The 13,170-nt window shown below is 39.5% G+C and overlaps 2 protein-coding genes across 9 annotated transcripts in view; both read right to left on the bottom strand.

Moving 5' to 3' along the window:
- Positions 1-13,170, bottom strand: part of LOC130437733 (protocadherin alpha-C2-like) — an 89,303-nt gene that overhangs the window by 20,671 nt on the left and 55,462 nt on the right. Inside the window, exon 1 of one of the 8 annotated variants that reach the window (XM_056769254.1) lies at positions 10,478-12,924. The exons of 6 other annotated variants lie outside the window; for them this stretch is intronic. In XM_056769254.1, coding sequence (XP_056625232.1) covers positions 10,478-12,874 — 2,397 coding nt within the window. In that variant the 5' untranslated portion in view covers positions 12,875-12,924. Of the gene's footprint in view, positions 1-4,442; positions 6,917-10,477; positions 12,925-13,170 lie in introns of those variants that run through there. One more of the 8 variants, XM_056769257.1, reaches the window with a different exon arrangement.
- On the bottom strand, positions 7,135-9,569 carry LOC130438457 (protocadherin alpha-3-like). Its single transcript, XM_056770389.1, has 2 exons — positions 7,191-9,569; positions 7,135-7,146 (listed from the first exon to the last, which is right to left on the bottom strand). Exons 1-2 carry the CDS (start codon positions 9,567-9,569, stop codon positions 7,135-7,137), a joined length of 2,391 nt encoding a protein of 796 aa, XP_056626367.1.

Raw genomic sequence — 13,170 nt, forward strand, 5'->3', positions numbered from 1 at the left:
ACATATTCATATAAATATTTTCATCACAAATATTTACAGATAATTATATGTTCAAAATATTCTTTGATGGACAACATCATTAGTATTTAGTAGTATTACCAAAAAAAGATTAAAATCATATCAATCAAACTACTATGTCAACATATTTAAGGAACAATTAACTGGATCAAATTATTGCCAAAGCAAATATTCACACTACTAATAATAACAAGACTAGCATTACTAATAGTCTTGTTCTGTACTGCATATCTTTAAATAGAGATTACAGGTACTCACGATAAATAAAACATGCAAAACTCTTTGTTCTATTCTCAGCAGGGCAGCTAAACGCACACAGAACATTCTCTGCATCTGTAAGCCAACATGAGCCCCAGATCTGTGATCCCAAAGTGTGTGTAATTTCTCCTCGATTAAACCTCTCTGGCAGTGAAAAGGCCATGATGTTACTAAACACAAAACCTGTCTACCTCGGGGGCCCTGATAAACCCTGCTGTCTCAGCACCGCCTGCCCTTCTAGAGCCTGAATGTAAAACCGTCACCTCTGGAGGAGAAACAGCGCTATCAGGCACAGACAGTCCTCCGCAGTCACAGGTGTACAGCCAATAAAGACTGCTATTGTGTGTAAAAGGCAGAATAATAAAATAGTCCAAGTCTACCGTATACCTACAACGGAGTCAGACATCAACTAATACATAAAACACGTTAATCTCCATTGACTTGCACTGGGTTTGATTTCATTAAATATTTTAATATTTTTTTAAAAGTTAAGTCAATGGGGACCAATGGTTTTTAGTTGCTAACATTTTTCAAAATATCTTCTTTTGTGCTTTGCAGAAAAAATAAAATTACACATGGCAACAGGGTGAGTAAACGATTAAAAAATTTTCATTTTGAAGGTGAACTGTTCCTGTATCATCAGACACAAACAAAAATTGAAAACGGTTTTCAGTACCAAAGCCACACAGAAAGAAATAATTTTGTCCCTTTTATCTTTCTACAGCTTGCAACTAATGAACTACTGACTACAGTTCATGTTCATTAGCTCACCAGGTGCATCCACATTTTGTTGAGATGTCAGCCGGCTGTTAAAAGGACAGTTCACCCCTAAATTAATATTCTTTCATCCTTTATTCATCCTCAAGTCATTCCAAACCTGTATGATTTTCTTCCTTCGCCACAATACAATATATTTTGAAGAATATTGGTAATATTGGTAAACAAACAACACTGGCCCCCACTGACTTTCACTGTGTGGTCACAAACCCACAAATGAGGGTGAATAAATGTTTAAAAAACAGGAATAAAACAACATTTAGGGCTTCATAAAAAACATGAAGAGCCTAATCCCCTGAAGCTACTCCTGTCACTGGCCATCCTGCCATCTATCATCTCTTCACACTTCTCCTATCTCTCTGTGTGTGTCTCAATGAACACATAATAACTGCTGTCATGTTTCATCAGTGGCTGAACTGCCAGCGGCTCTGATACATTTAATAAACCTGTTTTTATTGTCTCTCACAACCGGACTTGATTTACTGATGCCACTTGCTCCTCGTTGCACACGAGTTGAATCTGCCATCTTTCTTTTCCCTTATTTTACCGTGTCATCTCACCCCACCCTTTTGGCTCACAGACTCCACACGCACGTTTCATTTCTTTCTCCCCCTCTCTTTTTCTCGGAGTAGGTGTGGCAAAATGCAGCATAGGCCAGCTTGGCACAGCCTGGTCGTCATGACAACCTAAAGATAATAGGATAAGGAGAGACACAATGTGCTAAGATCTTAGCCAGGCATCACTACAGTGCATATGTGCTGTTCGTTCAGACAGGAAGTTGAGGAGACGGTAGGACAGAGGACAAAGCACAAATGTGATAAATGTGCCACTGGTCTCTCTGGTCGATGATCCACCGGCATCCACCATAAATGCCATTATATAAATTTGGGACATAATAAAGCCAAAACATTTCCCTCTTTTCTTTAAAATAATATGCAACATACAGCATAGGATATCTTTACATCCATTATGTTGCAATAAAAGAGCCAACCTTTCAACCAAAATATAGTTTTTTTCAAATAAATCAAGCATTAATTAATTTTGCTACAAATTAACACAAAGATATTTTATCATCTTCAATTATTTACCAATATCAACACCTAATAAACATCAACGTTAAGCAAAACATGTTATAATTAAACTCAAAAGTGGAAAAAATGCCCAGTAGTCTACAAAAACTAAGTATAAAAATTAAGTCATTAAATCCTGAACTGATTCATTAAGTGATAATGTAACACATAGAAATGAATCAAATCTATTTAATGTAATAGCCATTTATGACACTACAGCTTAAATCAGAGATGCTACTTAAATATATGATTAATACTTCAGAGAAATGACAATCTCATAAAGAAACATACTAGCCAAATACAAATGCATAAAATATCATATCTTCAGATAACAAGTACATCACAAAGTCAGTGTGACGCCTATGTATATTGTATGTATTTCCAGTACAAGACGATTCTATCCTCATATTAAGTGGATCTCTCTGATAGAAAATTGAAAAGTAAAGCACTTAGCTGGGCTAAATCTCTCGTCTTCAGTAATATGATTATGAAATCAATAATTCAATGCACTGTACACTTCTGTACCAGCCATAACACATGAGAATATAACACAACTTTATACTTCTGACACTGTAATACTGGTCAACACAAACCTAATGTTTAATCTTTATATCACGCTATCACAAACAGTGTGTGCGCAGCATGCCTATGTTGATATTGTCACATTTGCTTTCAGCGGAACTAGAACAGAGGGTGGGGTTTTGCTGTGATTGACATTAATGATGTCAGAGCTATAAGCTCAGACTGCAAACTGTGAGCTGTTGCAGTCCTGAAACGGAAAATTACCAGCCCTTCCCCCACTCCACTTCCTTTCTCTCTGTATTCCTCCCTCCACCTCTTATTCCATCTCTCTTTACACAACCACCATTCCCCTCCTGTTTTCTATCCTCATCTCTTTCTCCCATCCCCCTCTCTCTCCCACACGCACAACATTTATTAGCTGAGAAGGAAAACCTCAGCTGGCAAAGAGGTATCTGAATTCTGTTCTGTGTGGTTCTTTATCAATCCAAATGTAAAGCACAACAAAACACAGCAACGTGAAACAGTGGTGTAAATCTGAGTATAACCTTGATAAAACCTATAAAAGCGAAGCCAAAGAGAATGGGGAGATAACACTATTCTAAATAAAACAGATTGCAGATTTGTAATGTCTTTCTGAATGTCTGTATACAGAATATAAATCCACTATTTACAATCAAAACTAGGGGATTTTTCGATATATTTAAACCAGTAAACAAAGATTTTAATATAAAATGTTTGCTCTGTAACGCTTCTACGTCACAAATTCAATTTGAGAAAATCCACGCCATTACGAATGTTTACTCAATGTTCACAAATTTTTTCCACTAAATCAAATATTTTACAAATATTCAGGGATTGTGAAAGCATGCCAGGTCGGGAACATGGCTGTCTTTAAACTAGGTCATCAAATAATTCCAACAAGAAACTCTCAAGCTCATCCATGTTCTCCAATAAAGCACCTGAAAATCATAATCATATCCACTAAAGGAAAGAGTGACTGTTTTCCAACGACACAAGAAATCAACTTGTGAGAGATGTTATTATACAGGGAAATAAAACAGCACTTTCTTTAAATAACAGGCTGCGAAATTCGGCTGTATCTTTTTTTCCCTGCTGAGAGGGCTCAGCTGCAGACACAGAGAGACAAAGAAAGAGAGTCACTGGACTGCAGATATTGTGCTAATGATAATCTTCTTAGTTGTGTTTACGAATAAATTTAAATTAAACATCTACCGGGATGTAGCTTGCTAATGGACTGAAAGAGAGGAAATATTAAGTGTGTACTGCACACAGAAGTAATGAAAAGACCAAGAAAAAGTTAAAAGCAATTGTTCTGAAAGAATAGCACAGGCAAATGTAAATGGTCCTGTCATCCTGTTGATGTGCAAGAGATTTTCTAAAGGGAACACAAAATCTGGGCATGGCCTCTTTAGCCGACATGACACAGACGGAAACAAATCCACCCCATGTAATGCTCGTCTGAGCGTTAAAGACAGTAGACTGTACAACTGAACTACTATAAATAATAAATAAAAATTAATTGGGAAGCTAAATCTTACTGTTGTGTGGAAATTAGTAGGCCCTATATGTATACAATGTACTAGTGGTTTTAAAAAATAGTACAAAAATCCCCTACCCACTCCAAATGCAGCACATAGTTTCAGCACCATGGACAGCTCACAGCTATTCTTGACAACATCCACTCTTAAACAGCAGTTAATAGCTAAACTCAGGTCACAGCGAGCTCATGAGGAACTTTGTTAAAAACATGACACACAGTAATAATCTCAATGTTACCTTTTCTGTATTAGGAAGTGTTTGTGTTCTGGTAAAAGTGTCTCCTCCATTAATACTGATCAGTTCTGCATCTGCTGCCGGATAAGGTGCAGGAAAAACGACTACGTCACTTTTCAGCGTATCCGAGCTAAAGCACACGTCATACTGTTGAGTGGATTTGGAGTAAGACCAGCTCCCGTCAGGGTGGGTGGTGATCATTGGGGCGCTGTACCTGCCCAAACTGCCCTCTTTCCTGTGGCATTTTACAGCTATCAAACTGATGAGGCTCAGTAAAAAGATGACAGATACACACACAATTGCAATCAGCAAATACAGATTTAAGTCCGAGAAACTCTCCTCCTTCATGGGTACATGTCTGAACTGAGTCTTGCCGTCACCTGTCGCTTCAACAACCACAACATCAATAGACACAGTTGCTGACAGTGAGGGCTCTCCGTTATCAGACACCAAAATGACCAACGGGTGAGTTTTCAAATCATTGTCACTCGTTCTCCTCTTTGTCCTGATCTCTCCACTGCTGGTTCCGATTCGAAACAGATTGTTTCCTTTGGGTTCAGAGATGTGATAAGACAGCAGTGCATTGTAACCAGAATCCGCATCTACAGCTCTGATCTTGGCCACAAAGTAGCCCGCCTCAGCAGAATAGGGAATGTTCTCGGTGTTAACGGAACCGTGCTCGGAATAGGGCGCGAGAATCGCGGGACTATTGTCGTTCTCATCCAGAATAAAAACATTTACTGTCACGTTACTGCTAAGCGGAGGAACACCAAAGTCTGTGGCCTGAACTTTAAACTGAAACGTTTTAACCTCCTCATAGTTAAAAGACTGTAAACTGTGTATATCTCCACTGTCAGAGTTTATGCTGAGAGCAGAATATACAAATGCAGATTTCTGAAACGGTTCCAATAAACCATATGTAATTTTCGAATTCTCATCTAAATCAGGGTCATTAGCAGAAAGAGTGTAAATAATTTGTTCTTTAGGACCGTTTTCTTTCACAAACACATTTATAACAGGGTATGGAAAACGCGGCGCGTTGTCATTCACATCTGACACATATACTGTAAATACACGAGTGGCTGAAAGAGGCGGAGTCCCTTCGTCTATTGCCACAATCGTCACATTATATCGATCAACACGCTCCCTATCCAATGCCCCGTCCACAACAAGAGAATAATAATTTTTATAAGATGAATGTAATTTAAATGGAACGTCACCCACCACCTTCCCGTGCGCATTTCCGTTCTTTCCTGAGTCTTTGTCAGATATCGTTATCAATGCAACCGTTGTTTCTTTTTTAGCATCTTCACTTACCGTGTTAACCTGAGAAGTTAATGATATTTCTGGCTCATTGTCGTTAACATCTAAAATCTCGACTAGAATTTTACAGTGTGCATAGCGTGGACTAAACCCTTTGTCTTTCGCCTGAACACGAATCTCATAAGCATTGTGCTGCTCAAAATCGACGACACCCTGCACTGAAATTTCGCCAGTTGACGAGTCCATTTTAAAAAGGCTGCTTGTTTTGTCATCACTGTCTTGCTGAGCTACAGAGTAAATGATTTCACTGTTTATACCCTCATCCGCATCGGTCGCATTTAGACATATGACAATTGTTCCTTTAGGCACATTCTCAGCGAGACGCACTTTGTAAAGAGTTTTGCCAAACACCGGTGCGTTATCATTTACATCTTGCACGGTTACAACTATCTGTATTGTCCCTGATCTCAAAGGTTTTCCTCCGTCTACAGCGGTCAGTGTGAGCTGAATCACAGGCTGTTTTTCTCGGTCTAAAGCTTTCTGCAGCACTAATTCAGCAGATACACTCTGCTCTCCTGCGGTCTGAACATCCAGAGAGAAATGTTCATTGTGACTCAGTTTGTAGCTTTTTACCGAATTTGCCCCGACGTCCTGATCCGACGCTCTGGGCAACTGAAATCTGTCCCCGATAAAGGCATTCTCTGAAATGTTAAATTGCTTAGACTTAACACGAAACGATGGAGCATTGTCATTAATGTCTAATATTTTAATCTCAATGCGATATAAATTCAATGGATTATTAACAACGGCTTCTAAATTTACTGAACATTGCGGTGAGGCAGGGCACAATTCCTCCCTGTCTATCCTTTCGCTGACGAACAGAACCCCTGTTTTCAAATTAATCCCAAAATATTTCCTTCCAGATGCTGTGGCTATATGAAACATACGTGACTCCAGTTCTTCAATATTCAAGTTAAGATCCTTTGCGATATTTCCAACAACGACTCCCTTGTTCACCTCCTCGGACACCGAATACATGACCTGGGCTGAAACATTGCAAAAAAACATAAAAACGTTAAAAATAACGATCCAATCAAGATTGATCCTCTCCATTGCGCCTCAAGTTCAGAAATTCCAAAGCAACAAATTAAATTAATAAACAATAGTCCCCGTTCTTTCCATATTTGATCGTATATGACATTTTGTTTCCATCCATTCAGCCATCAAGACCATAAGGAACAAAGCACACGAGCGCGCACTCCGGCAGAGGATGAGGAGGAGCAAGTGTGGGCGCGCACAGAGGTTACAAAATACTTCTATACTGACACCAAGTGGCTTTGAACAATAAGATGTAAATAAAAGTCTGAAAAATATTTGTAACGTGATCATTCAAACCAAAATTAAAACATGCACATTTGCGTTCTTGCCTGTTTCACTCCGGTGGCTAACAAATAAAAAAACATAAAATATGAACCTGTTATGTCTTACCTTTTCTGTATTAGGAAGTGTTTGTGTTCTGGTAAAAGTGTCTCCTCCATTAATACTGATTAGTTCTTCATCTACAGGCGGATAAGGCGCAGGGAAAACCACTACGTCACTCTTCAGTGTATCAGAGCTAAAGCACACGTCATACTGCTGAGTGGATTTGGAGTAAGACCAGCTCCCGTCAGGGTGGGTGGTGATCATTGGGGCGCTGTACCTGCCCACACTGCCATCTGTCTTGTGGCATTTTACAGCTATCAAACTGATGAGGCTCAGTAAAAAGATGACAGATACACACACAATGGCGATCAGCAAATACAGATTTAAATCCGAGAAATTCTCCTCCTTGATAGGTACATGTCTGAACTGAGTTTTGACGTCACCTCTGCTTTCCATAACCATGACATCAATAGACACAGTCGCTGACAGTGAGGGCTCTCCGTTATCAGACACCAAAATGATCAACGGGTGAGTTTTCAAATCATTGTCACTCATTTTCCTCTTAGTCCTGATCTCTCCGCTGCTGGTTCCGATTCGAAACAGATTGTTTCCTTTGGTGTCAGAGATGTGATAAGAGAGCAACGCATTGTAACCAGAATCCGCATCTACAGCCCTGATCTTGGCCACAAAGTAGCCCGCCTCAGCAGAATAGGGAATGTTCTCGGTGTTAACTGAACCGTGCTCAGAATAGGGCGCGAGAATCGCGGGACTATTGTCGTTCTTATCCTCAATAAAAACATTTACAGTCACGTTACTGCTGAGCGAAGGAACACCAGAGTCTGTGGCCTGAACTTTAAACCGAAACGTTTTAACCTCCTCATAATTAAAAGACTGTAAACTGTGTATATCTCCAGTGTCCGAGTTTATGTTGATTAGGGATGTTATCGGGCTGCTTTTAGAGATCTCTATTATTGAATATGCGATCCGAGCATTATCACCTACATCAGGATCAAAAGCAGATACAGTATGAATAACAGCTCCAATCTGACTGTTTTCTTTCACATAAACATTAATGACAGGGTCGGGAAAGCGCGGCACGTTGTCATTCTCATCAGAAACGTGTACATTAATGACACTGGTACTAGAGAGAGGCGGAGTCCCTTCATCAGTAGCTGTGATGGTCACGTTATACTCAGACGCACTCTCTCTGTCTAGAGGACCGTTAACAACTAAAGTATAATAGTTCTTGTATGAATTCTGCACTTTAAAAGGAACAGAGCCCTGGATTTTTAAATTGACCTGCCCATTTTTACCAGCATCATTATCAGTCACAGTTATCATTCCAACCATCGTATCAATAGGAGCATCTTCTTTAACTGTATTTACTAAAGACGTCACAGATATCTCAGGTATGTTGTCATTAACATCAACGATTTCGATCAATACTTTACAGTGTGCTGCTCTCGGGTTTGATCCTCTATCTTTTGCTTGTACTCGAAGTTCGATTGCAGTCTTGTCCTCGTAGTCGACGTTATGTTGCACAATAATTTGTCCATTTTTCGGATTTATAGAAAATGAATTTACCGTTTTGTCATTATTGTGATTGACAATAGTGTAAATAATTTCACTATTGATGCCCTCGTCTAAATCAACAGCTTGAACGGTTATGACGTGTGTACCAGGCGCAGCATTCTCGGTGATGCGAGCTTTATACAATGATTTGCTGAAAACAGGAATGTTATCATTTACATCTAATACGTCAACTATGATTTCTGTCGTACCAGACTTTTGAGGTTTTCCTCCGTCTACAGCGGTCAGTGTGAGCTGGATCACAGGCTGTTTTTCACGGTCTAAAGCTTTTTGTAGCACTAACTCGGCAGATACACTTTGTTCTTCTCCGCTCTGAACATCCAGAGAAAAATGTTCATTCGGGCTTAGCTTGTAGCTCTTTACCGAATTACTACCCACATCTGCGTCAAGCGCAGTTTGTAACGGAAACCTCTCCCCTGGAAACGCTGATTCGCTGATATTCAATTTTATTATTGAAGTCCGAAATGCAGGCGCATTATCATTAATGTCCAGGACATTAACTTCCAATCTGTATATGTTTAAAGGGGAGTTAATCATAGCTTCTAAAGGAAGAGAGCATTTGATATTTTGCATGCATATCGCTTCTCTATCAATTCTCTCTCTGACATGAAGAATACCAGTTTTGATATTTGCATCGAAATACCTCTTGTTGGGTCCCTGGACGATATGAAACCCCCGTAACTCAAGTTCCTGAACATTCAGATTAAAATCTTTCGCCAAATTCCCAACTGTAGTCCCTGGGTTTGCTTCCTCCGTCAAGGAATACACAATCTGACCGCCCGCAATATTCCAAAACCGACAGAGTAAACACACAAAAAATCCAAATCTACATTTTCGTAGTCCTTTGGACGCCATCGTGCGTGAATCTTTTAGATATGACAAAACCACGGAAATCCGTTCGCATAATCGCAGAGTAAATATTCACAAGAAACCTCACGGCAGCAGTCCTCTGACACAATGGCGAACTGGAAACAAAGCCCTCCGCTGGTGAAACCAACTACGAAACAAGGAGGAGCTTAGCTCAGTTACACACATTTTCGTATAAAATGGCAGGCTACTGACATCGTGCGGGAAATTAGAAACATTATTGACAAAACATTTAAAAATAATATTGTTATGAGATTAAAATCGTAATTGAATATAAATTTCAGATTGTTAAATATTGCAAACGTTTCCCTTGATATCGAGTGTCTAACAGAGGTATTGCTAGCACATGATCAGCAGGGTTAATTACAGAGAAACCACAAAAATACAACGGAAAGTTTTAACTAATTTAACAACATATGACTTAAAACTTGCCAAAATTTTCCTTGGAAACTTTCAGCACCAAGGACAGAGAATATTGTAAAAAAGCACAAATAATTTACACTGCTTAAAGACTTTACCTAACACGAAGTATTATAAGGACGAAATCTTTATTTCAAATCTTAAAAATAATACAATTGTAACAATAATACATATATAAAACAAAATACCGTCCCTGACACGTGAGTACTGGACAATACCGTACATGTGTATACATGGTGTGATATTGTACACATTTAGGAGAAAAAAAACTGTTATATACTAATATATTATTTTTGATTATAACATTTTTTTTAATATAAAAAACGAGGGAATTTTATCTTTATTTTCAAATTTTCGATTTTTTGCTGTAACACCATGGGACAATAAACACATTGGTCAACATATAGCATGTCTAAGTGAAAGTAAGGTTCTGAATACAGTAAAAAAACTAGCCCCTTTACCACTAATTCACTTACCTTCTCTTTATTAGGAAGTGTTTGCGTTCTGAAAAAAGTTTCTCCTCCATTAATACTGACAAGTTCTTCATCTACAGGTGGAAATGCCGCAGGATAAACCACTACGTCACTCTTCAGTGTGTCCGAGCTAAAGCACACGTCATACTGCTGAGTGGATTTGGAGTAAGACCAGCTCCCGTCAGGGTGGGTGGTGATTATTGGGGCGCTGTACCTGCCCAAACTGCCCTCTGTCCTGTGGCATTTTACAGCTATAAAACTGATGAGGCTCAGTAAAAAGATGACAGATACACACACAATGGCGATCAGCAAATACAGATTTAGATCCGAGAAACTCTCCTCCTTGATAGGTACATGTCTGAACTGAGTCTTGACGTCACCTGTGTTCTCAACAACCACGACATCAATAGACACAGTCGCTGACAGTGAGGGCTCTCCGTTATCACAAGCTAAAATGACCAACGGGTGAGTTTTCAAATCATTGTCACTCATTTTCCTCTTAGTCCTGATCTCTCCGCTGCTGGTTCCGATTCGAAACAGATTGTTTCCTTTGGGCTCAGAGATGTGATAAGACAGCAGCGCATTGTAACCAGAATCCGCATCCACAGCTCTGATCTTGGCCACAAAGTAGCCCGCCTCAGCAGAATAGGGAATGTTCTCAGTGTTAACGGAACCGTGCTCGGAATAGGGCGCGAGAATCGCGGGACTATTGTCGTTCTCATCCAGAATAAAAACATTTACAGTCACGTTACTGCTGAGCGGAGGAACACCAGAGTCTGTGGCCTGAACTTTAAGCTGAAATGTTTTGATCTCCTCATAGTTAAAAGACTGTAAACTGTGTATATCTCCACTGTCAGAGTTTATGTTAATCATTGATGTTACCGGGCCACCTACTATTGAATATGCGATCCGGGCATTATCACCTAAATCATAGTCAATTGCAGATACTGTATGAATAACAGCTGCGATCTGATTGTTCTCTTTCACATAAACATTAATGACAGGCTCTGGAAACCGCGGCGCGTTGTCATTCACATCAGAAAGTTGTACAGTAATGACACTCGTACTAGATAGAGGCGGAGTCCCTTCATCAGCCGCTTTGATGGTCACGTTATATTTAGATGCACTCTCTCTGTCTAGAGGGCCGTTTACAATTAAAGCATAATAATTCTTGTATGAATTTTGTACTTTAAAAGGAACCGAGCCAATAATTTTTAAATTGACCTGACCGTTTTTACCCGCATCATTATCAGTTACAGTTATCATTCCAACCATCGTATCAATGGGAGCGTCTTCTCTAACTGCATTCTCCATAGACGTAACAGAGATTTTTGGAGTATTATCATTCATGTCATCAATTTCAACTAAGACTTTACAAAGTGCAGCTCGTGGTTTTTGCCCTTTATCTTTTGCCTGCACGCGAAGCTCTATTGCATTTTGTCTTTCAAAATCTACATCTCCTTTTATTGTAATCACACCGGTTTCAGGATTTATTGAGAAAGAATCGACATGTCTATCATTATCGTGATTAACTAAAGCATAGAGAATTTGACCATTTACACCCTCATCGCGGTCAATGGCTTGAACTGTGATAATTGACGTACCAGGTGGCGTGTTTTCATTAACACGAGCCTTATACAACGATCTACTGAAAACAGGAATATTATCGTTAACATCCTCGACATTTACGACTATCTGCATTGTGCTTGATCTCGGAGGTTTTCCTCCGTCTACAGCGGTCAGTGTGAGCTGGATCACAGCCTGTTTTTCTCGGTCTAAAGCTTTCTGTAGCACTAGTTCGGCTGATACACTTTGCTCTCCTCCGCTTTGAACATCAAGAGAGAAATGTTCATTGGGGCTCAGCTTGTAGCTCTTTACCGAATTACCTACTGCATCTGCGTCAATCGCTCTTGGTAGAGTGAACTGCTCCCCTGGTAAGGCTAATTCTGAAATGTTAAGTGTTGTCTTTGTGCTACGAAATACTGGTGAATTATCGTTAATATCTATCACGTTTACTTCAAACCTGTATATGTTCAACGGCGAGTTAACAACTGCTTCTAAAGGCAACGAGCACTTCGCATTCTGTTCACAAAGCTTTTCTCTGTCTATTCTCTCGTGGGTGCGTAGAACACCAGTCTTTAAATTAAAATCAAAATACCTCTTGTTTGTCTCCGACACTATATGAAATCCACGTCTTTCAATTTCTTGTAAATTAAGGTTTAAATCCTTTGCTAAATTCCCAACTGTCGTGCCTGGGTTTGCTTCCTCCAATATGGAATACACAATCTGTCCATCCGTTAACATCCACAAGCGAAGAAACACCACGAAAAATATCCACAACATAAACGATTGAGCGTCTGTTAAATACATTTTACCACATCGACGCTGTGTATAAAACATAAAAAAATTACGTTCGCATGTCTGTACAACAGATTTCTCCTGATAGACGCGAGGACTGGATGCGAAGACAATGCCGGACTCGCAACAAAGCCCTCAACCAGAACGACTGCAAGAAAAGGAACATAGGAGGAGCTTTTCCATGTCCTGACAACAAACACAGCAGGCAGATACTGACATCGCGCGGACAAATCGTGTGTTTGACCAAACGATTGTACAGCATCCTGCCTCGAATAATCATCGAAAAATGATTTACTAAAATAACAAGATATATTTATACTAAGTGAGAACATAGTTTA

This window comes from Triplophysa dalaica, chromosome 16 (genome assembly GCF_015846415.1).
Source record: "Triplophysa dalaica isolate WHDGS20190420 chromosome 16, ASM1584641v1, whole genome shotgun sequence".
In the NCBI taxonomy this organism is placed as follows: Eukaryota; Metazoa; Chordata; class Actinopteri; order Cypriniformes; family Nemacheilidae; genus Triplophysa; species Triplophysa dalaica.